This window comes from Vulpes vulpes, chromosome X (assembly GCF_048418805.1).
Source record: "Vulpes vulpes isolate BD-2025 chromosome X, VulVul3, whole genome shotgun sequence".
Lineage (NCBI taxonomy): Eukaryota > Metazoa > Chordata > Mammalia > Carnivora > Canidae > Vulpes > Vulpes vulpes.
Genome location: NC_132796.1, coordinates 26,911,115 through 26,934,450, shown reverse-complemented (window position 1 = coordinate 26,934,450; position 23,336 = coordinate 26,911,115). Strand labels below are relative to the sequence as shown.

The following is a 23,336-nucleotide window of genomic DNA, read 5'->3' as shown; positions in this document are numbered from 1 at the left end:
GTGATGCAGAGCATTTTCTCATGTGCATGTTGGCCATGTCCATGTCTTCCTCTGTGAGATTTCTCTTCATGTCTTTTGCCCATTTCATGATTGGATTGTTTGTTTCTTTGGTGTTGAGTTTAATAAGCTCTTTATAGATCTTGGAAACTAGCCCTTTATCTGATACGTCATTTGCAAATATCTTCTCCCATTCTGTAGGTTGTCTTTTAGTTTTGTTGACTGTATCCTTTGCTGTGCAAAAGCTTCTTATCATGATGAAGTCCTAAATAGTTCATTTTTGCTTTTGTTTCTTTTGCCTTCGTGGATGTATCTTGCAAGAAGTTCCTGTGGCTGATTTCAAAAAAGGTGTTGCCTGTGTTCTCCTCTAGGATTTTGATGGAATCTTGTCTCACATTTAGATCTTTCATCCATTTTGAGTTTATCTTGGTGTATGGTGAAGGAGAGTGGTCTAATTTCATTCTTCTGCACGTGGATGTCCAATTTTCCCAGCACCATTTATTGAAGAGACTGTCTTTCTTCCAATGGATATTCTTTCCTCCTTTATCGAATATTAGTTGACCATTAAGTTCAGGGTCCACTTCTGGGTTCTCTATTCTGTTCCATTGATCTTCGTGTCTGTTTTTGTGCCAGTACCACACTGTCTTGATGACCACAGCTTTGTAGTACAACCTGAAATCTGGCATTGTGATGCCCCCAGATATGGTTTTCTTTTTTAAAATTCCCCTGGCTATTCGGGGCCTTTTCTGATTCCACACAAATCTTAAAATAATTTGTTCTAACTCTCTGAAGAAAGTCCGTGGTATTTTGATAGGGATTGCATTAAACGTGTAAATTGCCCTGGGTAACATTGACATTTTCACAATATTAATTCTGCCAATCCATGAGCATGGAATATTTTTCCGTCTCTTTGTGTCTTCCTCAATTTCTTTCAGAAGTGTTCTATAGTTTTTGGGGTATAGATCCTTTACCTCTTTGGTTAGGTTTATTCCTAGGTATCTTATGCTTTTGGGTGCAATTGTGAATGGGATTGACTCCTTAATTTCTCTTTCTTCAGTCTCATTGTTAGTGTATAGAAATGCCACTGATTTCTGGGCATTGATTTTGTATCCTGCCACACTACCAACTTGCTGTATGAGTTCTAGCAATCTTGGGGTGGAGGCTTTTGGGTATTCTATGTAGAGTATCATGTCATCGGCGAAGAGGGAGAGTTTGACTTCTTCTTTGCCAGTTTGAATGCCTTTAATGTCTTTTTGTTGTCTGATTGCTGAGGCTAGGACTTCCAGTAAGTACTATGTTGAAGAGCAGTGGTGAGAGTGGACATCCTGTCTTGTTCCTGATCTTAGGGCAAAGGTTCCCAGCACTTCCCCATTGGCAATGATATTTGCTGTGGGCTTTTCGTAGATGGCTTTTAAGATGTTGAGGAATGTTCCCTCTATCCCTACACTCTGAAGAGTTTTGATCAGGAATGGATGCTGTATTTTGTCAAATGCTTTCTCTGCATCTAAGGAGAGGATCATATGGTTCTTGGTTTTTCTCTTGCTGATATGATGAATCACATTGATTGTTTTACGAGTGTTGAACCAGCCTTGTGTCCTGGAGATAAATCCTACTTGGTCATGGTGAATAATTTTCTTAACGTACTGTTGGATCCTATTGGCTAGTATCTTGTTGAGAATTTTTGCATCCATGTTCATCAGGGATATTGGTCTGTAATTCTCCTTTTTGGTGGGGTCTTTGTCTGGTTTTGGAATTAAGGTGATGCTGGCCTCATAAGTCTATCATACTTCTGTATGACAAATATATCTACAAGGATTTAAATTCAATTTTTAAAAACAATTTTCTATAACTATAAGGCTCTAAGTGTTTTTAAAAATCCTTTAGATTGGGTTATATCTATAATTATGAATAATAAATATACCTAATAATAATCAAATTACTTCAGTATATACAATTTCTGATAAGTAATTGTTAAACATAATCAGTAGATTTTTATTGGAAGTTAATCTATTAATGAAATGGATGAGTAGGTGCATGATAGTACTTTGATTAAAGGAGGATTTCAGTCATCAATATTTTAAATTGTATTTTGATTTTTCACAAATGTGTCTTGGGTACAATGTGCCATTGGGATATGTCAGAAGAGGGATGCTTTTATTTTGTAAAGTTGTAGGATTATCATTAACCAAAAAGTGAGAATGATAATTGGAACAACGTGTATGTACCACAGGAATAAAACCAGACAAATTCCTGTAGAAGCTGAGAATTTGGAAACTGATTCTATGAACACCATCTGTATCCCTAAGAAAGTCTCTGGGTACTTCCAGGGGCATATCCCAGTCTGGATATTGCCACTCAAGGAAATATACCTATCCTATGAGAAAGAAGAGATGGGACATTTAGTCCCTTGCTAGACTCTTGTTAAGCTACCAAAATACCACCGAGGTCATCCAGCATAGTCCATGCCCTTAACCATTGCCATAATTCCTTACTCCAGCAATATTTAGATTATATTGTTGACTCACACTAAACCTACGAGTGTCTACAAAGTCACCAGTTTTTTTCCACATGTGCTGCTTCTAGTTGATCTTTCCTCCATCCTGCTCTTGTGTCATCTGCTTTTTTGGAATTAAATGCAAGGCCATCAGCCCCTTCCTTGGCCATGCTTATCCTACTTATCCACAAAGGTGCCTGGAGTTTAGGTCTAGCTTAATCTAGTCCTGACCAAAGTAGAGAATACACAGGAAACACACTACCACTGGAGGCAGTGTCTATAACTAGCATTACTGTTCTGTGTCTGGTTTTGGTTAATCGCTGGTGATTTCAGCTTCTACATTTTCATTGACACTGTCACCTTCCGTTCACAGCCTTCCGCACCTCAGTTGAGATTGCTCTGCCCTCCTAGTATCCCCCCCTCACTTGATCCCCTCCCCCAAAAGGAAACCAGGTTTTAACCCCAAACTATTTGAGGCCTTAATAAATTTGTTAACCCATCAATCTAGATGATAGCAGAGATGGAAAGGAGGTGATCTTCAGGTCCTAATTCTATAATACAGTGTATTGCAATTTCTTGGTTTCTTTCCAACTTCAGATTTCATGTCTGCCTTCCATAACTTCATCTATATTATTAAAAAAAAATTTCTCAGGTAGCCTGAATCCTAATACAGAGCCCTGCAGCACATCACTAAAACCTTACCTCTATTTTGACATCAATTCAAGCTTCAATTTCCTTTGGCAATTGTTCAATTACTTACCGAACACTAATTGCTTTATTTCCTACCCAGCTCATATTGTTCTATTTTGTCCACAAGCGTTAATTTGCAGACTTTATCAAATATATCAGTGATATGCACATCATCTTTATTTGCATGTATCCCTGATCAACTCCTCTAGGCAGAGAAAGACATGAGGCTAAGCTAATGAAATTTCTATTCAGCTAACAAACCATTTATTAACTACAATGTCCTACTACGTTAAGGTGACTCTCATTCTTAATTGGCTTGGAGGCAAGTTGTTGTATGAATGTACTGTTGGAGAGGAAACATTTTTATCCACCCTTTAAGTTTCTTCTGGATGGTCTAAGAATTAAATTGATACAAGATACATTAATAGGAGAAAATCAAATTTAATTACATATGTATGGAGAATCCACATAAACATGAGAGATTCCAAAGATATTCAGTCAAAATATATATGTCATTCTAAACTAACAAAAAGGGGTGAAGGCATGGGACTTCAAAAAGAAGGAGAGGAATCTACAGGAAGAATGGAAAGAGTAAGTGTTTGGTAAAGAAATATTTGCTGAGCCATTCAGAAACAATGGCACATAGAAGGGACTTCAATCAAACAAGCTTTGCTAGGTTTCTCCCTATCTACCATACCTAGTTATTGATGGTGGAGTTTCCTTCCTGGGATAGGCCCTCTATCTAAATCCTTTTAGGCATTTGGGGAGAGGTCAAGGGTTCTGCCTTAGTCTTTTGGATCATGATTGTTTTCAGCGTGAAATAATCTGCATGCCAAAGTGGCACGTTTTGGGATGGCAAGGAGTGCTCCCCTACAGTACCTCAGTTTACTAAATGCAGTCGGTGCAGAAATATTTACAGTGCGGTGTAGCAAGTATACTAATAGAATGGTGTGATAGCCCAAAAGAGTGATACCCAGCCCAGCCAAAGTATTGTTTGCAGCACAGCTACTAAAGAGTGATCTCAAGACCAGCAGCATCACCTAGAAGCTTGTTAGAAATGTAGATCCTTGGGCTTGTCCTTAGACCTCCTGAATCAGAATAGGTGGGAGTGAAGGTCAAGAACATGTGTTATAACAAGCTGATCTTAAGACAGCTTCCTGGAAGATACGGTGCCTTATCTGTATCTTTAAAAGATGACTAGGAATTGATAAAGTGAAATGTGTGTGAGGGAAAGGAAAAAGGATTCTAGGGAAAAGAGGTAACAAGAATCAAAGATAGGGAAGTGATTAATGACATGAAGTGTGGGAAGGAAAACAAATTTCGTGATGTCGAAATGTAGCCCAGTTTTGGTGAGGCTTCTATGCTGCTTCAAAAGAGTGTAGTCATTATCTTTGAGACAAGATAATGAATCATTAAAGAGAAGTAACTTGCAAACGCCCAAATTTGAGGAGTTCAGTACCCCAAAACGGAGTCTGGTCAGATTATTGAGGTAGTTGAGAAGCAACATGGTCTTGGATGATGCCTTTGGTCATAGGGATAAAGAAGAGGAGATAATTTAGAGAACTATTTTTCAAGTTGTTGCTGGTGACCTATTGATGAGTTATAAAATCAATTTAGTGGATGGAATAAAGTAGAATAATCTGGTATATGGTACAGTAGAATATAATACAAATTATCACATGGTATTTCCTTTGGTATGGGTAAGTATAATTTTGGGAAATGTGTTTTCATTTAGATATCACTTTATTTTTATTTCTAATTTTAAGAGAATCTGCACATTCCTTTTATACAAAATAAATTAGTAGTCTGTCAATAAGGTCATACTGGGTTAATTACTTACAAAGGAGAATAAATTTATCCTCCCGTGACAAGCTTGGAAAGTGTAAATCATTTTATTTATTAATTGAAAAGAGTACCTTTCTGCAGCACAAAATACAAAGTATAAAAGAGCATAAATACTCTCTTGCTTCTCCATCTCTCAGCCACCTCATTTTTCTCCCCACAGGCTGGCCAGGGTATCAGTTTCTTTGATGCCATTCCAAAGATAGGATGTGATGTGTGTGTTTCCGTGTCTTCATAAAAAAAATTGTGGTCTACTATAAACACTGTTTCTGCATCATGTTCTTTCCACTTAATGATATGCACTGACAATTATTTTCTATATTAGCACATTAAGGGTGTTCTCATTTTTTTTTCCTTTTGCATACCCTTGTATCCTAAGGATGTACCATAATTTATTTAACCAACATTCCAATTAAGGAACATTTCATTTGTTTTCAAGATTTCTTCCTGCTATAAAATGACAATATAGCACTTCATGCTCATGCCCCCTCACACATTGCAGGTATGTCCATAGGATAAATTCCTAGAAATAAGATGGCTGGGTTAAGACGGCATTTGTTATTTTATTAAATACTGCCAAATTGTACTTCATAGAGTACTCCAGTTGGTAATATGAAGGAGTTTTTTTCCACACACCTTTGCCAACTCAGTGTGTCAACCATTTTGATCTTTGCTAAGCTAGAAAAAGATGTCATCTCATTGTAGTTTTAATTTGTATTCTTCTTTTGAGTGAAGATTATTTTTTTCAGGATTAAAAAATGTTATAGAATGATTTATATTTCCTTTTTTGTGCACCATTTGTTTTATTCATTGCCAATTTTTTTCCCTATTAGGTTGTTTGTCTTTTTCTTATGGAGACAAATACAGTTTACAACTTGAAGTGAAAACATGTTCTTTTTACAACAAGGATTCTAATGAATGTTTCTTATGACAAATAGATTCTAGTCTTAAGGTTATAACCTGAAAATATTAAAACAAATCTTTGAACTTTGTGAGAATGGTCTTTGCCCTTTTTAGCAAACAGTCCTGTACAGAAACTCAACATGATGACAAATTATAGAATAAGTACAGATTTAATTTTGTTAAAAAATTGTGAACAGGTATGTAAATATTTGCTTGTTTTTTCTATCAGTCTAGCAATAGATAATGCCTGTGACACAGTTTGTCTTTCCAAAGCCCCTACAACTGACTCTCATTCTTTGAAAATACTTCATTAACTGAAGAAGACCTGTAGTTCCTCCCTGCATTGGATTCTTAAGTCAAGACTTAAATAGCTATTTGGAAGATTAAAATTTTATTCCCACACCGTATATTTCCTTGTGAAAATCAAAACTGCACTTTTCCAATCTTCCAGACCACCTAGAGAGGTTTGTGATTTGACTTGCCAGCTTTATTAGTGTCCTAGGATGTAATTTATCTAGATCAAGAGAGTTCATTCTGAGCAGCTGGGGACTTTGTAATCTCTTTACCCATCTTGGGCACAGTTCCTTCTCATTTCTATTTGTTTTATTCTTTGTAGTCAGAATATCATTCCTCTTGATCTACAAGAAACCCAATAGGAATTAAAACATCCCCACTTTTACCTTCCAGTATTAGACCAGTATTAGACCAGTATTAGACCATCTTCTCCAAAAGCAGGTGTCTCTTTTCCTTGATCATTATGTTGCTCCAAATATACTTTTAAAAAACCATTTTGTCACCCTAGATCTTTTTTATACTTTCTTGGAATCATGTTTTTACTGTACTACAATTTTAATTTTTTACTTACCAGTCTTTCATTCTGTTAAAAGCAAGTCTTTGCTCTATTAATAAGAAATTTATATAATGATACTTTGGAGTCGGTTGCATGAGAACATCAGAAGCAGTGTCATCATTATTTCTTAATTTCCTTCAAAAGAAAGCTTGCTCTGCATATGGATGCCATCCCTTTCTGAGTATGTGTGGAGCAGAAACATGGGAACACTTCCAATAGTTTTCAAACAGCTTCTGTGTAAGTGAATGAATGGACCACCTGGTTTACCAACCGTATTGCACAAGAGATGACTTTGATTGGTAGGCAGAATTCAGGGTAGAATTAATGGAAGTTAAATGAAAAAGGTTTTGAACTTCAAAGTTACCATGCTTGGTGACAGTGCAAATTGGTAGAAAATAGCAGGCTGAGATTTCAGATACATTCAGAAATACTGTGCACCTGCAATTTGGAATTCTCAAAACAGTACCATTTTTTCTAATAACTTAAAAAAGAGGTACAGCCACTTTTCTTGTCTGATTCCAAAAGCTATATCCATGAAGCTGTTTACTCATAAAGTTGTATCATATGACATAAATGTCATATACATAAGGTAAGTATGGAAATGAATTAAAATTCTAGGGTTAACATCCATTCCCAGTTCTCCTACACACTATCTAGAGCCATGCTTTTTAAACTTTAATGTGGGTGGGATAAGCTGAGGATCTTGTTAGAATGTAGTTTCCTGGTGATAGTGATGCTGCCAGTCTGAGAACTACACTTTGAAAAACATTGTCATGGATTCTTAAGTAGATAAATAGTCATAAATATAATAAATACAAAGGAAGAAGTGTATAAATGATATAAATACCTTACAGTCATAGAATGAATTACACAAATGCAACTTTATTCCTCACTGATCTTCATATGCTTCCCCCATGTTGGGCAGTGAGATAAAAGGACCTCACTCAGAAACAGTTTTACTAGTCTCTTTATATGCATTGCTATCTCTTGAATAAATGGCCAGTCTTTCAGATTCCTTGGCTCTCCTCTTGCTCCTCTCTAGGATGACATCTAGATTGATAGGTGAGGGAAAATTGCATGGACTACATGTCCACTGTTCCCCATGCCAGTCTCTGCACTCTCCTTGACTTTTTGGTCTCTGCAGCAATGCCCCTTGTCTGCCTGATACCAACCCTACTGACCTTTTAGTTGTGAACTTGTATTTTCATCAGGAAACGCTGTGCTCTGCTCACTAAACTGTATTGTTTGCCAAAGGAATCCTTAAATAAGTGTGTTACCACCGAAGAACACTTAAAATTCTAAATACATAATTATGACACCTCTAAAAGCAAATGTGATTATCATTATGGGTAAGCATGACTGCCAAGAAGTTATAGCAATATAAAGCTATTCAATACCCTTTTTTGTAGAGGGAGGATATGGATATAGTTTTAACAGAACATTGTATCGGGTGCTGTGGGAAAAAATAAAAATGAGAACCTATAGCCATAATCTTTTTGATTTTATTTTAAAAGGAGAAGAAAAGACAAATATGTAGAAAAATAATTTAACACTAAAAATAACACTTTCAGAATACCTATTTTAAGTAAAACTATTTTACTATTCAATTGCCATCTCATAAACTTATACTAATGCATGCTTCTACTCATGTTTGAGAGTTAAAAAAATTACCGAAGTGATTGGTGCAAATTAATTTAGAGAGGAATATTTCTAATGAAACTCAGTAGTATTCTCAAGGTACAGTTTTAAGGAACACTTGAAATATTCTAATTCAGAATTAAACTTAGATGGTGTTAGTGAGGAAATACATCACAGGTCACATGATTATTCCCATTGAAGATGTAAGTCCATTTGGTGCGCTAGGTTTGCTTAGTGATATTTTTTTCTTAAATATACAGTTCTTTACCTTGAGATTTCACATATATTAATTTCTCTCTCATGAAAATAAGAGTGTGTTATGAATCTAATTTAAAAATACAATTCTATGTTGGATAAGTCCTCCTATCATCTAACAGGAAAAACTAGGTGGTTACTACTTTTAGTCAGTTGTACTTGACTTAGAAATCACCTTTATATTCCAAATACTTCCAAACTTCCACTTGTCTCCTGTTGTCCCCGTCATACCTTTCTCTCGTTCTTCGTGGCTCTCCCTTGCAAGCGGTAGTGTGTCTGGGATCATTCATTCACATGTTGGAAAATATAGTTATTACATACGGAATTATACATATTATGGAAGATATCAAATACTTCAATCTGTATCTGATATATATTTTGAAAAAGAAACACCTTCATTGTAAATTAACTACTTAAATTATCAAATAGTATAAATGCATTTAATTTGCTGTGTAATTTCAATATACAAATCAATATATTAAAAATTTAGAGTTTTCACATCCAGTACTTCTGAAGCCATAGCTTCCAACTTCTGAACACTTCATTGCTCCTCTGGATATAATGAATATTCAGCAATTACTGATCAGAAGAAGGCACATAGTATATAGTTAATAAAAGCACCCATAATTATTTAACTCATAGTGCTTTAATAACAGTTTTGATTTTAAGGTTAAAAACGCAAACTGCATTTATAATGACTGATTATGTGGCATGCTAGTTATTAAAATGAGATTGATTTTCTTGAAATTAATAACTATTAAGCATTCAAAAGGCAAAATATGGAAGCACTCACTAGAATGTGTAGGATACAACTAGAATTCTACTTATTGACCCATGAAATTACAAAACCAAGTGTGCATACTTTTAATTTTTAAGATTCATTTGAGAGAACTTTTGTGAATAGCACTTAGAGAAAATATGGATAGATAGGCCTCTCTGTCTTTTAAATTATCTGATGAAGTACGTGATAAGGAACACAAAATTAATAATTCGTGGTAACATTTATTGCAATATATCTTCTCATATTAGCCTAGTAATAAGTATTAGCGATTTACATAATTGGAGAGATAACAAAAATACAAAATTATACACACACACTCCTGTGCTTTACTCAAGACTAAGCAGATGATATCTGAGATATTATACGGTCTTTGCCATTATAGATGAAGTCAGATTTATTAGAGACAGTGTTATCTTTATTATCTTTAATATCTTCAGTGGGTCAGTTATGAATAGAAGCATTAACTTTGCTTATGACTTAGTTAAATAGAATTTTGGACACCCTACAAAATAAGAACAATGATTTAAAGTAGCTTTAGAGAAGAAGAGAAATCTGTTAAAGTATTTCTGATTTGAATAGAAACAAAACAATCAATAGAGTTATAAGGTTAGAAATGAATGATCATTAGGTTGTTTCTAGTTTTTCACTAATGTAAACAAAGCTAAAAGAACATTCTTTGTAGGTCTTCTCATAAACCCATGTGACAATACCTAGTAGAAATGCTGACTCACTAGAGTATTCACATCTTTATTATATATTATAAATTACTTTCCACCAGCAGCAGGAAATGACATGAATTTAGTCTTAATTTACATATCCTTGGTTAAACAACTTTTCAAGTTTGTTGGCCATTCAGATTTTTCCTTCTATGAGTTGACTCTTCAAATACTTTGCCCAGTTTTTAATTGGATTGATTTGTTTTCTCTTACAGATTAATATGAGTTCTCTGTATATTCTGGGTTCTAATAGTTATATGCATCTGAAATACAGGTCCATAATTCTTAATCCAAAACCTTATTATTGACTTTACAGGACACCAATGAAAATGTTCACTTAGCTGGAGTGGTAGAAATAATAGAGAGTTACAAGAATACAAAAGTTAAGTTTGGTAGGCTGAATGTAAACTTGGGATTCAAGATGAAGATTGACATGTTATGTGAACAAAAGAAGGGGTTTTATTCCATCATGCATTCTTTTCCCTGATTTCAGAAACCCTCATGTTTGTTTCATTTTTCATACATGTTTAAGGAAAGGCTATTCAGAAGAGAAACTTCAGATATTTTTGTGGTCGTTGCTATTTTTTTAAACACAAGTTTAATCACATTATCCATTTGATGATTGCTCAAGTTTATGGAAGAATTTAGAAAGAGTTGTTTTAGATAATAACTATAATTCTAGTATAGCACTTAGTAGTGAAAAACAAAGCACCTTTAGTTTTATTTGAAGTGTGTCAATCATGAAGTCGGGTTGAATTGCCTTTTTCTTTTTAATTTTTTTATTGAAGTGTAGGTTTAAATACAATATTATGTTAGTTTCAGGCGTACTAAATTGCTCTTTGCTTTTATTGAAAATTTCCCTAACTGTTGTTGTATATTTTAAGAAGGAAACTTCTAGTGTTTAGTAATACTTACATTAAAAAAATACTCTCTATCAAGACTTCAAGAACTATGCCCAATTGCCACATGGATAATAATTCAGCATTGTGCTGTATCAGTTTAAAGGAAAGCAGATATTGCTCGCCAAGGCAAATGTGCAGCGCAAGTAAAAGGTAATTCCGACATAGCAAAACTACCTCCTTCTCTATCAGCCTCTCTCTTCCCTACAATACACTGTGTTCCTGGATCCATTTGGGTATTTAGAGCAGTGTTTTTAGGAATAATTCAGCCACAAACTGAAACCTACGGTTTTAGTTACAGTTCATCAGAACCACATGCAAATGAGATTTAAGTCATTGTGGGCATAGTAGTGCATCTAAAAAAATAGGTGAAAGATAGCATTACAAACAAGGTTACTTACAAGTAAAAGGAGAGGAAGGATACTAATATTAAATCATCCTCTTTCATGTACCCTGGAAATGAAGACCATGAGTAGACATTCTTTCATTTGCTCATTTATATATTCAGTAATTCAGTGGTTCTCAGCCAAGGTTGATTTTATTCTCCAGGGGAATTTGTCAGTTCCCACACCTGGGGGAGCAGGAAGTCCACTGGCATCTTGTGAATCAGGACCAGGGATGCTGCACAACATCCTACAGTAAAAGACCAGCTCCTGACAACAAATCATTGTTCCTGCAAAAATGTCAGTAGCGCTGAGGTTGAAAAAACCCTAATTTAAAAGTATGTGTTAATCAAAAATACTTTGTTCTGGTTCTAAACACTGTGACTTATCAAAGAAAATCTAACTGTATATATAAATTATACTTAAATTCATGGAATATATAGTCATTAAGCATGCAGGATATGCCTCGGAAGGATCAGGGTTCAAATCTTATATTTACCATCAGTTATCTTGTGCCTTGGGCAAGTTTCCTCACCTCTTGTGACTCTAGTTTTTTAATCTGAAAAAAAAAAATGTCAGTTATGTGTGGTGAAAGGCTCTGCAGTAGAGCTTGAGTGAGATTAGCTAGGATGATTTATGTTAAGTGCATAGCAGAGAGTTTGTACTTAGTAAATTCTCAATAAATGGTAGCAGTTAGTATTATCTTTGCATATACTAAATCATTTGATCCTGACCTACTCTAAATATCCTGGTCACATACCATATTTCATTGCAGTGAAGACACCATTGATTAGAATATGCATCATTATTTTATCTGTCACTAAGAAAGAGGTGCTTGTCAGTTATACTGTGACACACCATCATTTATAAAATGTGTCCCAATTTTAAAGCAATTAATTTGTGGAAAGAAAATGTGGGTCCTAGACATGATTATTATAAAGCCCATCAGCGAGTTTTCTTAGGTGCAAATGAATGAGGCTCCCATTAACCATATTCAGCTTCAAATTCACTTCGAAGGGACCAGGACCAGGACCAGAAACACAGCTTCCCCAGAAGGCAGGATCAGACATCTGTCTTTAGTGGGATTAGAATTCACAGCAGTTTGTGCAGCATTCACAGAGCTATCAGAGAGCCTTTTTTTTTTTTTTTTTTTTTTTTTTTTGCCCCCAGCACCTGTCTACTCCCAGATAACAGATCAGGTGCAAAGGAAGGAGACTCACATAGAGGCATTGGGTCAACCCTGGCCAGAAGCCTAATGTGACCCAGAAGCCAGTGTCTTATGACATAGGTAGAGTTTCCAAGATCCATGCAAGATACGTGCACAATTTTGAAAGTTACTACACGTAGGGGATCCCCCAAACTGTGGTTTTCCTTTAAACATTTGCAGTTTATAAGTAGAACTCCCAAGCCACGTGGAATTTACCCATCAGGGTTTTTTGTTTGTTTGTTTGTTTGTTTGTTTGTTTAGCAGTAGCGATGTTGCCTACGAACATAGTTGACATTCCAACTTTGCCAGGTTTCAATGTAGAAAACAGCAAAAAGTCCTTCAGAGGTCAACTTACCATGCAGAGGGGCAATACTATCTATAATCATCAGATACCAAAATACTAAAACTCTGAGAATTTAAGTGGCTTGCCCCAACTCATGAGTCACTAAGTCTAAAACCCAGATGTCTCATCGCTCATCTGATTACTTCCAACAACACTGTAATACCCTGAAAGAGGAGTGCAAGGGACAAATCCAATCTACCACCTGGTTTTGTACAGCAAGTGTTATTGGAACACAGTCATGCTCATTTGTTTACATTATCGACGTTTGCTTTCACGCCACACAGGCAGAAGTCAGGTGCGACAGGAACCATATGGCCTATGAAACCTAAGTATTTACTGTCTGGCCCCTTATTTTTTTTTTTTTATTTTTATTCATGATAGTCACAGAGAGAGAGAGAGAGGCAGAGACACAGGCGGAGGGAGAAGCAGGCTCCATGCACCGGGAGCCTGATGTGGGATTCGATCCCGGGTCTCCAGGATCGCGCCCTGGGCCAAAGGCAGGCGCCAAACCGCTGCGCCACCCAGGGATCCCCTGTCTGGCCCCTTATAGAAAATGTTTGTTGAGCCCTGCTCCAAGGTATAACTTTCAATTGATTGACTGTCTCTATGAGTCTCTATGAGGAGATAAAAGGCAAAATAAGCTGCTCCTGTTTTATCTTTAAAAATAACTGCCCGTATAATATTTCTGTGCACCTGGACGTTTCCTAAGAGCCACAAATCCCGAACCCAGCCATTTCTCTAGATCGGTGGTTGGCTAACTTTTTCTGTAAATGATCAGATAGCAAAAAAAAAAAAAATCAGATAGCAAAGACTTTAGGATATATTTTAGGATCTATGAGCAGTCTGATGTCTGTTGAAAATCATCAGTCATGCCCGAATCAGAATGTACATAGTTGGGCTCAAGAACCCACAGTCTTTACCACTAAGGACTTGGGAACATAGTAAAACCTGGGGGAGATCCACCTGCAACAAACAATTCTGGTTAGAGTATTGCTTTAACTAAATCTTTAAGAAGATTTAGTCCTCATTCAAAAGCTCTGTGTATAAAGAGTTTCAGAATAAGTGTATCATGTTTCCACAAACAAGTACTTTCTTCCTTCCAGTGTTTTAACTAACTCTCTTGGGAATTTGCTTATAACTACTGCCTCTTCTCTACATCCCTCTGGTTTAATCTTCACACAGCAGCCAGAATCATCTATTAAAAAATAAGTCCAATCACATCACTCCTGTGCTGGAATCCTCCTATGGTTCTTAATCTCACACAGAGTAATGGTCAAGGGCCTCACACAGTTGCCCTGCAGTGCCTAACCATCTCTGGCTTGCTTCCTGCTACTCTCCCTTTGCTCACTGGGCTCCACTCATGCTGGCTTCCTCGTTTTTTTTTTAACTGAGTATGCCAAACATACTGCTGCCCCAGGGTCTTTGCACTTGTGGTTTCCTCTGCGTGGATTGTTCTTCCTTGAGATAGCTACTCAATTCATTTTTTCACTTCCCACTCATCTTTATTCAAATACCACCTCCTCATGAAGCTTTTCCCTCCACAACTTCTCCCGTGTGCCCCCCCATCCTTCTTTACCCCACACATACATCTATCTCCACCTGATGATTTGTTTTTTTTTTTCCTCTTTAGCACTTTTCACCCTCTGAGATGCCGTAATTTATATTTTGTTGTCCGTCATCTGCCTTAGAATGCAAGCTTTGTGCAAACAGGAAAAATTTGTCTGTTTTATTCACTGTTAAATATCCATTACTTAAACTATTTATCACATGATAGGTGTTCTTATATTTAGTCAATATTTAATGAATGAATTAATACAATGGGGATTTGTTGGTAAGATCTTATTTGTCAGACTAATTCTGCCAAAAAGACTCTGAAACCCCTTCTTCAAGAGTGGAGGGCTTCTAAATGTGGCTTCTGAGTAGCAGTCTCATTGCTTGATGGTCACACCAATGTCCACTCTTTTATTGGCCTTGAACATTCCAAGTATGTACCTTGGTAGATTATATCTTCTTGGTTTCATAACACTCACCACTTTAAAAAATCAATATTGTATTATACTTTGTATATTTGGACAGATTATTTTTGAAATCCATAAATCTCTAAATCAGAAAAAAGCCTCCTTTTGGTGGGCTGCCCTTGATTAGCTCAGAATGGAAAGAGAGAACCTGTCATTCTTTGTCAATCAGCTTGGCACGTACTTGACAGCATGCAGTTACAGTGAAGGAGAGCTGCGTTGCCGTGGTCTCGCAAACCTAATTGTAGATAAATAAAAGAACAGTCACCCAGTATGAGGGGAAAGAGAAAGAAACGCAACTGCACAATGTTGTGTTTTTCCATCCATCAGCCTTCATTTGTCAGAGTTTGCCTGACAATCTAGGCCAGAGAAGTCAGGCTCTAACACAATATTGATTCCATTTCATTTTTTGTTTCTTGCTACCCTTTTTAGCAAACAGTTTATATGGGGAATGAGAGATGGTGCAGCCAAAATATGTGACCAGGGTACATTTCTTTTAAAGGCTTACTTTGGTTTTTCATCCCTTGAACCCATATATTTTTTGTTTCTTTGGCTGTTTCTTTATAATATTGTAACTGTTAGCTCTTGCTGCAGTAACAAATAGCCCCAAATCTCAGTGACTTCTAAAACAAACATTTATTACTCATGTGTCTGTAGATCAGCTGCATCTTTACTCCACACTGTGGATCATGTTCAGGTTTTCTTATTCTAAACTGTGGACCTGCTTCAAATGTCTTCTTATTACAGAACCCAGGCCAAAAGAGCAACTCCTGTATGGTACATATTCTCTCATGGTAGAAGATAGGAACTGGTAGTACTATCTAATCTTGAATTGTCTTTAAAGACCCAGCTCACAACTGTCATATAGTTTCTTCTGCTCACAGTTCATTGATCAAAGTAAGGCACATGATAAAGATCAAAGTTAATGGGGAAGAAAATGTATTCATTCACAGAGTATCCATGTTTATAGAGCCAGTGAATAATCATGAAGTCAGAAACCAATTGTAGTATTCACCAACATCTTAGAATTTCCATGATTCCAAAAATGCACTTTTTTACATTTCAACTTCTCCAAAATTGAGATAGATCTCATAATAGTGTCTACAAAGTCTGATTTTTTAACCTTCCTAACAGTTCATAAAATAATAATGGTTCTTAGAATCCATGATATCTTAGCGTTCATGGAAAAATGGTTGATTGTGGGGATTGACAAATTAGCCAAGTGGCAGGAAATACTCTTTATAAACTAGAAAACTAAGGTAACAATCACTTAAGTTTGCTAAGAAAAAAGTTGTAATTTTTATCCTGAATTTCTTTTTTTCAGGAGCAGCTTACATATCTCATTCACACCAGCTTATCTGAATGAAAAACCATGTATTAGTAGTAGATCTTTTCTCTGTCTATTCATATATTCATATATGTTCATTTTTAGGGCATCAATTCAAATGACAAGTATGATTCCCTTATTTAAAGCCCTTTTGTGGGTTCTCCACTAAGGTTTTGAGGGTTGTATAAGAGATCCTTTCTTCCTCCAGCTCTTGCCTTCTATTCCTATACCATTTCTTCCCATTGCCATGCATGGGATCACCACATTGTCTCCGGTTTCTGTCTTTGCAGATCCCGGATTGCCTCTTGCAGTGCTTTATATCATCACTTCCTTTTGTCAACCAAGTGCATGAGCTCTCTCTGTTCCAAGCCTCTGCTCAGGCCTTTCTCCAACTGTGAGGCCAGCTCCTACCCTCCTGTTTTCCCTCGAACACAGAACTTGTCAGTTCTGCTGCTGTGCCCCACCATGCATTGCACTTTGCTGGCTGCTCTACATGTTGCCTTCTAAGCTGAATATGTGATCATTTGTCTTTATCCTTCACGAGGGGCTGTGTTATTCCCTGTAGTATTCATAGTTCCCAGCCAAGACTCTCAAACTCACTCCATGTTTGTTGAATGAACAGAGAATGAATGAATGTTGGAACATATGTAAGAGACTGTCTATATTCTCCTCCTATGGTGATAATATAGCATGCACATATTCATATATATATACATATATATTCATGTATCCTAAGGTTAGCAATAGGTAAAATGATAGAGACACAATTAAAAATTTTTAAAATACAAAAACATTAAAAATAAAAAAAGGTAAAATGTGTCTCTTACATTTTCCTTAGGGGCAAATTTCTAGCTAAAAAAAACAAATGCATATAATCAGCTTAATATGAAAATAGAAATATAATACTGACTATATCAAGTTTTGGCAAATGTAAGTGTGCATTAATTTGCATCAGAATTGCTGTTTTCCCCTCACAGGTGTTGTTGAGTCTTTTTTCTTCACTAACCTTTGATCTGTAGCTCATCAGACCAACAATTCCCCAATAAGAGTAATAGTGTTTCATAAGAAATAACTAAGCCTGAAGGTGCTTAGAATGTCACTCCACTTGGGAAACCTAGGAGGGCTGGATTTTAAAATATACCATGATATTTTCCTAGTGGTTATTAATGGAAGATGACTCCCTTTTCTCTAATTACTACAAATTGTTTTCTTGAAATTATGCCTGAGACCATAGTGAACTGTCAATTCTCTGAAATGAGGGGAATAAAAACACTAGTCACATGATAAGGGTCTTGACTCGTGGTGAACAGTCTTACACTGTAGAGAATACATTAAAAATAAGGCAGGGGAAAAAAATTAAATGGAAAAGTGCTATTATTAGAAATGTAGTTTTGGAGGGTTTTTGTTGTTGTTATTGTCGTTGTTGGTGGTGGTGGTGGTGGTGTTCGATGGAAATTCTATGAAGACTTTCTTGTCTGAACATTCTTCAAAATCGAACACTTTCTACTCGCAAAAACTGGCCACTATAATTAGCCATATTTCCATTTTAGTGGTGACCTCCTTTACCTTATCTTAAATCACATAAAGATGTGAGGCCGTTTGTAAGATAAAAGGTTTACTCAAACCAATTCTCTGACCTGGATATCATCAGTTTGGCAATCAGAAATCCACAAAGAGAACACCCTTGGTGCATTTTAAAGGCTATGTCAGAATTTATCTCTTTTCTCTGGGAGGAGACCAGATTCTCTCTCCCTTACACCCTAGGAGGATATTACAGAATAAACTGGAGTTAAGAGGAAAAGGAAACAATAACATGGTGTGAAGGGATACGACTGCCAGTTTTAGAGCATGTACATACATGGTCTATACAGCAAAAGGAAGGATATAGTGGACATTTAGTGGCACACATTCTGGTTATCATCTCAACTCTGCCACTTACAAACTCTTTGGTCTTGGACAACTGACTCAATGTCCCTCAGTTTCAGCATCTGTAAAATTAGACAAGACCCTTTTTTTTAGGAGTGTTAAGTATGAGAGAAAAAAAAATGTATGGAGCCCACAGTGTTTGACACATAGGAATCTGTTAGCAACTCTGGTTTGTAAATATCATTACAGCAGTTAATATCATTATAGCAGTGTCTTGACATTTTCAGCACAGCTGACTGTGTTTTTTACTTTTGCGTAGTCCTGTGCTTCAGCTGGGGTTGTTGGCTCTGCTGTGCTTTTCAGTGTCTCTGTGTCAAGCTTTCATTACATGGAGAGATAGCACATCCTTTTTTAATTTAATTCACTTATACTTCCATTTTCTCAGGATGCTTATCAGCTTCTTATAGTGTATTTTTCTCACACTAAAGAAAAATACACCAAAGAGTATTTTAAGTGAATTAAATTAGATTTACTCCACTTGACCCTTTAAGCAGTAATATGTGACCCGGAAAAACTGACGTACCTTTTAACTCATAAATTCACACCACAAATCAATGTATTGGGGTAAATTGTAGAATTTTATTTTCAAGAATGGCCTTTCTGCAGTGATTTATCAAAGGTACATGTAACTAAAGATCGGGTTCTCCGAAAAATTGCCAAGAAATAACAAACAAAGAATTTAGAGCTGAACATGATTCTTTCACCATTGCTCTATTTCAGTAGGACTAAGAGTAAATCTCATCTAGGTACTTAAACTCTTCATTATTTCATTGAAGGACAAAGAGATGACATTAGTTGTGATAGAAGGACATGCTAATAGGAAACATTTCTATAAAGGGAAATGATGTGACTTTGCAGTGCTCATTCATCAGAGGACTAAAGCTGGGGCTAACTTGATGACCTGAAGAGGGAATATCCTACCTTCTGCAGGTGCAAAAACAGGGACATTTCACAAGGCATGCCAACTTTTCCTCAGTTCATCTAGCAAGCACCTGCTTCATATTCGGTTCTAAGTAATATCTGGGCTGCCCTAATGTCAGCCTTGCTGCTGTTCGTGTTCATTTGCCAATGAAAATTTCATGAATTAAAATGTGTTTATTTCCTAAGGGAAATAAATAAATGTGATATAAAATGCAGTCTCCTAACTCTATCTGCCAGAGCCTTCTGAATAGTAGCATCAATGCTGTGCAATCTTTGGAACTATTTATTTGGGATTGCAGAAGAGGGGCAGGGAGAGAAAGATGTTAGCGTTCATCATTTGTCTGCATATCTGAAACATTGGTAGAATTACTATTTGTGATCATTTTCTGAAGGTGTAGATTTTATACCAGGTGCACTTATAAACAGTTTTAAACGGAGAAATACCCAATTCTCACAAAGTGCATGCTGAATTTGAACTCATTACAAGTTCGCAGGATTTTTTTTTTAAATAACCTTTAATAACTCAGAAAGCTCTTATAACTTTAGGTCTTGTTTCCTCCATAATTGTCCTTAAAGGTGGTGTGTGCACATATGTGTTGTTCACATAGCAATGGAGGCACACGGCGAGTCTTAATGTTATGGACACTTTTAACTCAAGTGCCTGCCTTCCACTGGTGTTTATTATAATGAGAACTAAAGAAATAAATCCCTCTCAGGAGTGTGTGCTGAACACGTGTAAACTGCAAGACACCCTACTGAGCCCCATACATGATAGTAATTTGGGTTCAGAGTACTCCCCGCTCTGCTGAGCTGAGAGAGAAAGATACAAACGGAGTATATAAAAGAAGCAATGGCATGAAGACACGCACGCACAGCAGTGCTGGGAGGCTGCAGGGTAGGAGAGGGGGGAAGGAAGATATGGGTTAATCAGGAGTTGCTATCTGGGAAAGATTGCCCAGGTCCTAACTGACACCTGACATTGATTAATCAATATTCCATCCTAGTGTTTAACAAGTGTTCCATCCAAAAAGTCTTCTGTAATATTTAACTTCACTTCCTTCAGCTTCAATTTATGCACATTTCTTTTGTTTTGTGTTCAAGTGAGCTAGACAGCAGCCAATAACAAAAACACTTTATGTTCATATCTAAAGAGGTTTTTGTTTGTTTGTTTGGTCATTCTTCAGTCTTCTCTAGACTAAGGAAAAACAAACATTTTTAAAAAATAGTTAGATCATTCCTCAAAAGACCTTTTCAATTTGACTGCTTAATAATTAATAAGCCCTGATATGATGCTTGAAGTGTTTACTCTTTGGAAAGAAACTTAATCTTGACAATGATGTGAGAAGAATTATTGGGTTTTATTTCGAAGTGAAATTTTGGATCCAAAGCCCAGAAGAATCCTGTTAAAATAAGAAGTTTGTAAAGTAAAATGAACATTAGGATTATTGAGATTATTGAAGCTAAACAATAGCATTTATCCATATTAATCATATTCATAAATCCTATTTCTCATTATTGCATTTGAGGTTTTTTTTAAAACAAAGTTAGTGTCTGTGTTTCTATTTAATAGTATTAGGACAGAATTCAAGGAGATCTGGGATAAATATTTTAAACTTTAGTATGTTCCGCAATGGCCTCTATTTCTTTTCTCTGCACTGAAAGTACTTTTTTTGTGCCCTGATGTACCATGCAGAAATTGATCCACAATACATGTGGAGTCTCCAAGGGTATATTTAAATTTAGTAATTTTATTGCTAACTGTGAAGTTAATCTGCACTGTATGTGTTCTTTTCCCCAGGAAATTGAAGTAGCAGTTCAAGCTAAACAGCCGGATGTGGAAGGGATTTTGTCTAAAGGGCAGCATTTGTACAAGGAAAAACCAGCCACTCAGCCAGCGAAGGTAATGAAGCAACCTCTAGCAATATCCATTACCTCATAATGGGTTATGCTTCCCCTGTTGTACATTTGCCATTGACGTGGTCTATTTATAATCAATGAAATAACTTGTAAAGAAATATTGTCCATACCGCAATAGCAGAGGCTGAGCTGTCTTTTTGATCAACATATCCTATTTATATATTGTGATCTTAAGGCTATTAACGAGTCATTGCATTAAAGGACTCAATTCTGTCCTGGTGTGCTGCCATCAATACAGAAAGTAGTCCCACCTTCAAGGTAGATTAAATTCTTTGAGGCTTTATTGCTTTGCTTGCCAGCCTTGATGCTTTTCATATTGTTTGGCTTAATTCAAATCAAGCTACTGCATCATACTGTCTGTCTCCAACAGCTGTAAAGAATCACAATATGGTCCGTGACCTTTCTTTTCTCTGTGACACTCTTTCCTTATGAAAGAGGAAAATCGGCATTCGGGCTTTAGTACTTTATTAGGTCAAGAATTTTTAGCGAAATGTCATGTAATTGCTTCTCTCTTTGGTAAAAAGCTGGCCTGGGAGAAAGCTTTCTCCTTCTTTCCTTTCCTCACGTACATTTTGAAGTCTGGGACACGTTTATTCACAGGCTATTACATGAGGAGAGAAAGAGAAAGCCAGCTTGGTTTTCGAAAAATAACTAATCAATGGCTTCCATTTGCAAATGAGAGTCCAGTGATAAATAGATGTTAGGTATGGGTTACCTTATTTTCTCTACCTGACCAAAATTATAATGGGTCCCATTATGATAGAGGTTCCCGAGAGCCTGGAATGGTGGCTGTTTATTGATCAGTCCTGGTTTCTCTAGCTAACATTGCAGGCTGAGATTTAGTGAGCCTCGCCCTCATGTTTAAAAATGCTCCAAAACAGTGCAGGTCAATAACCTCATTATACAGAACTAGTTTGTCCTTGCAAACAACATTACCATGACTTAGACTTTGTCTCTAAGGTCACTGCTTGTGCTTGGCCCAAGCTTCATTTCTAGAAAATTGTTTGTTTTTCTTATGGTTTACAAGGGGCCTTTCCTTAGGTAAATTTAAAGTTTTAGTCTAAGCGTAATGTCCAAACACCAGATGCTAAAAGTCATAGATTTGTATGTAGATACTGATAGAAGTTAATCCAGGAATACTTATCACCATCCCTAATATCCAAGATGATAATGATGATGACGACGATGATGATAACTTACATCCAGTTCCAAGCCTGGTATGATCATTTTCATGGAGCATCACTGTGTTCAGTATTTAGATTAGAGAGCTAGAGAAGGTCCTGAAAGCAGCAAATTTCAGGGTTTCTGCTAATGTTCTGAAGAAAACCAGTCCCTAGGCAGACTCTTTTCGTGCTTAACAGAGTGACTCTGGTAGCCAGCAATGAAACAAGTGGACCATTCTATAGGTCTACTCCATCTATGCTTGTTTGCTTCTCAAAGACTTTATGTAGGGTTTGACACAATTGTTACAGATTACAGATATGCATTGAAATTGTCTTTCACTTCTGTTCCTTTGTTAAAAAACAACGGAGGGAAAATTCGTAATTGAAAATCGATGAGAAAATTTTTGTCTTCATTGTATGTAAACAATGCAAGCTGTTGATGCTAACTTATCACACCTCCCACTCAAGCTTCAACTCCTGGGCCACTTGGAGATCAGACCCATCTGAGTGAGCATTATGTACCTTCTGCCTTCACATTAGTGATATAAAGGGGAATTAGCTTTCAGAAATAAAAGGAAGAGCAAGGAGGCCCTGACTTTCCTTCTCATCTGCATTCCTTAAAACCAATTTGTAGAGTGAGCACTCTCTTTCCTTCTGGTCTCTCTCCTTCCGCATTTCCTTTTAAGTCAGCTCATTTCGGAGAAATAGAACTTAAGTGAAAACTCATTCCCATTCTGCCATTTATCCCTTAGGTTTGGAGAAGAATCAAAATATCAAGTTGATAGAGGCAGAAAGGCAAGATTGACTTGGGAGCCTGGGGATGTGGAGAAACAGTTGATTTATAGGCAACTTTTGATATGGACCATGACCTTGGAAACACTTCAAAATGAGCTGGGGTTTAGGGTAGCCTGAAATGCTAGAGGTTCAGAAACCACTTCTTGGTTCAGAACATGGAACCCAGTACAACAAGGCAACAGGTGTGGATCAAAAAACTTCAGTTTAAAGGTTAAGGGATGATTTTTCTGAAGGGTGATCCATTGCTCTGAGAATACATAAATAAAGTCCCTTT

The 23,336-nt window shown here is 36.5% G+C and overlaps 1 protein-coding gene across 7 annotated transcripts in view; it reads left to right on the top strand.

Moving 5' to 3' along the window:
* Positions 1–23,336, top strand: part of DMD (dystrophin) — a 2,426,617-nt gene that overhangs the window by 1,726,001 nt on the left and 677,280 nt on the right. For all 7 annotated transcript variants that reach the window (XM_072743155.1, XM_072743156.1, XM_072743160.1 and 4 more), the window contains one exon: positions 20,986–21,087. In XM_072743155.1, coding sequence (XP_072599256.1) covers positions 20,986–21,087 — 102 coding nt within the window. The remainder of the gene's footprint in view (positions 1–20,985; positions 21,088–23,336) is intronic.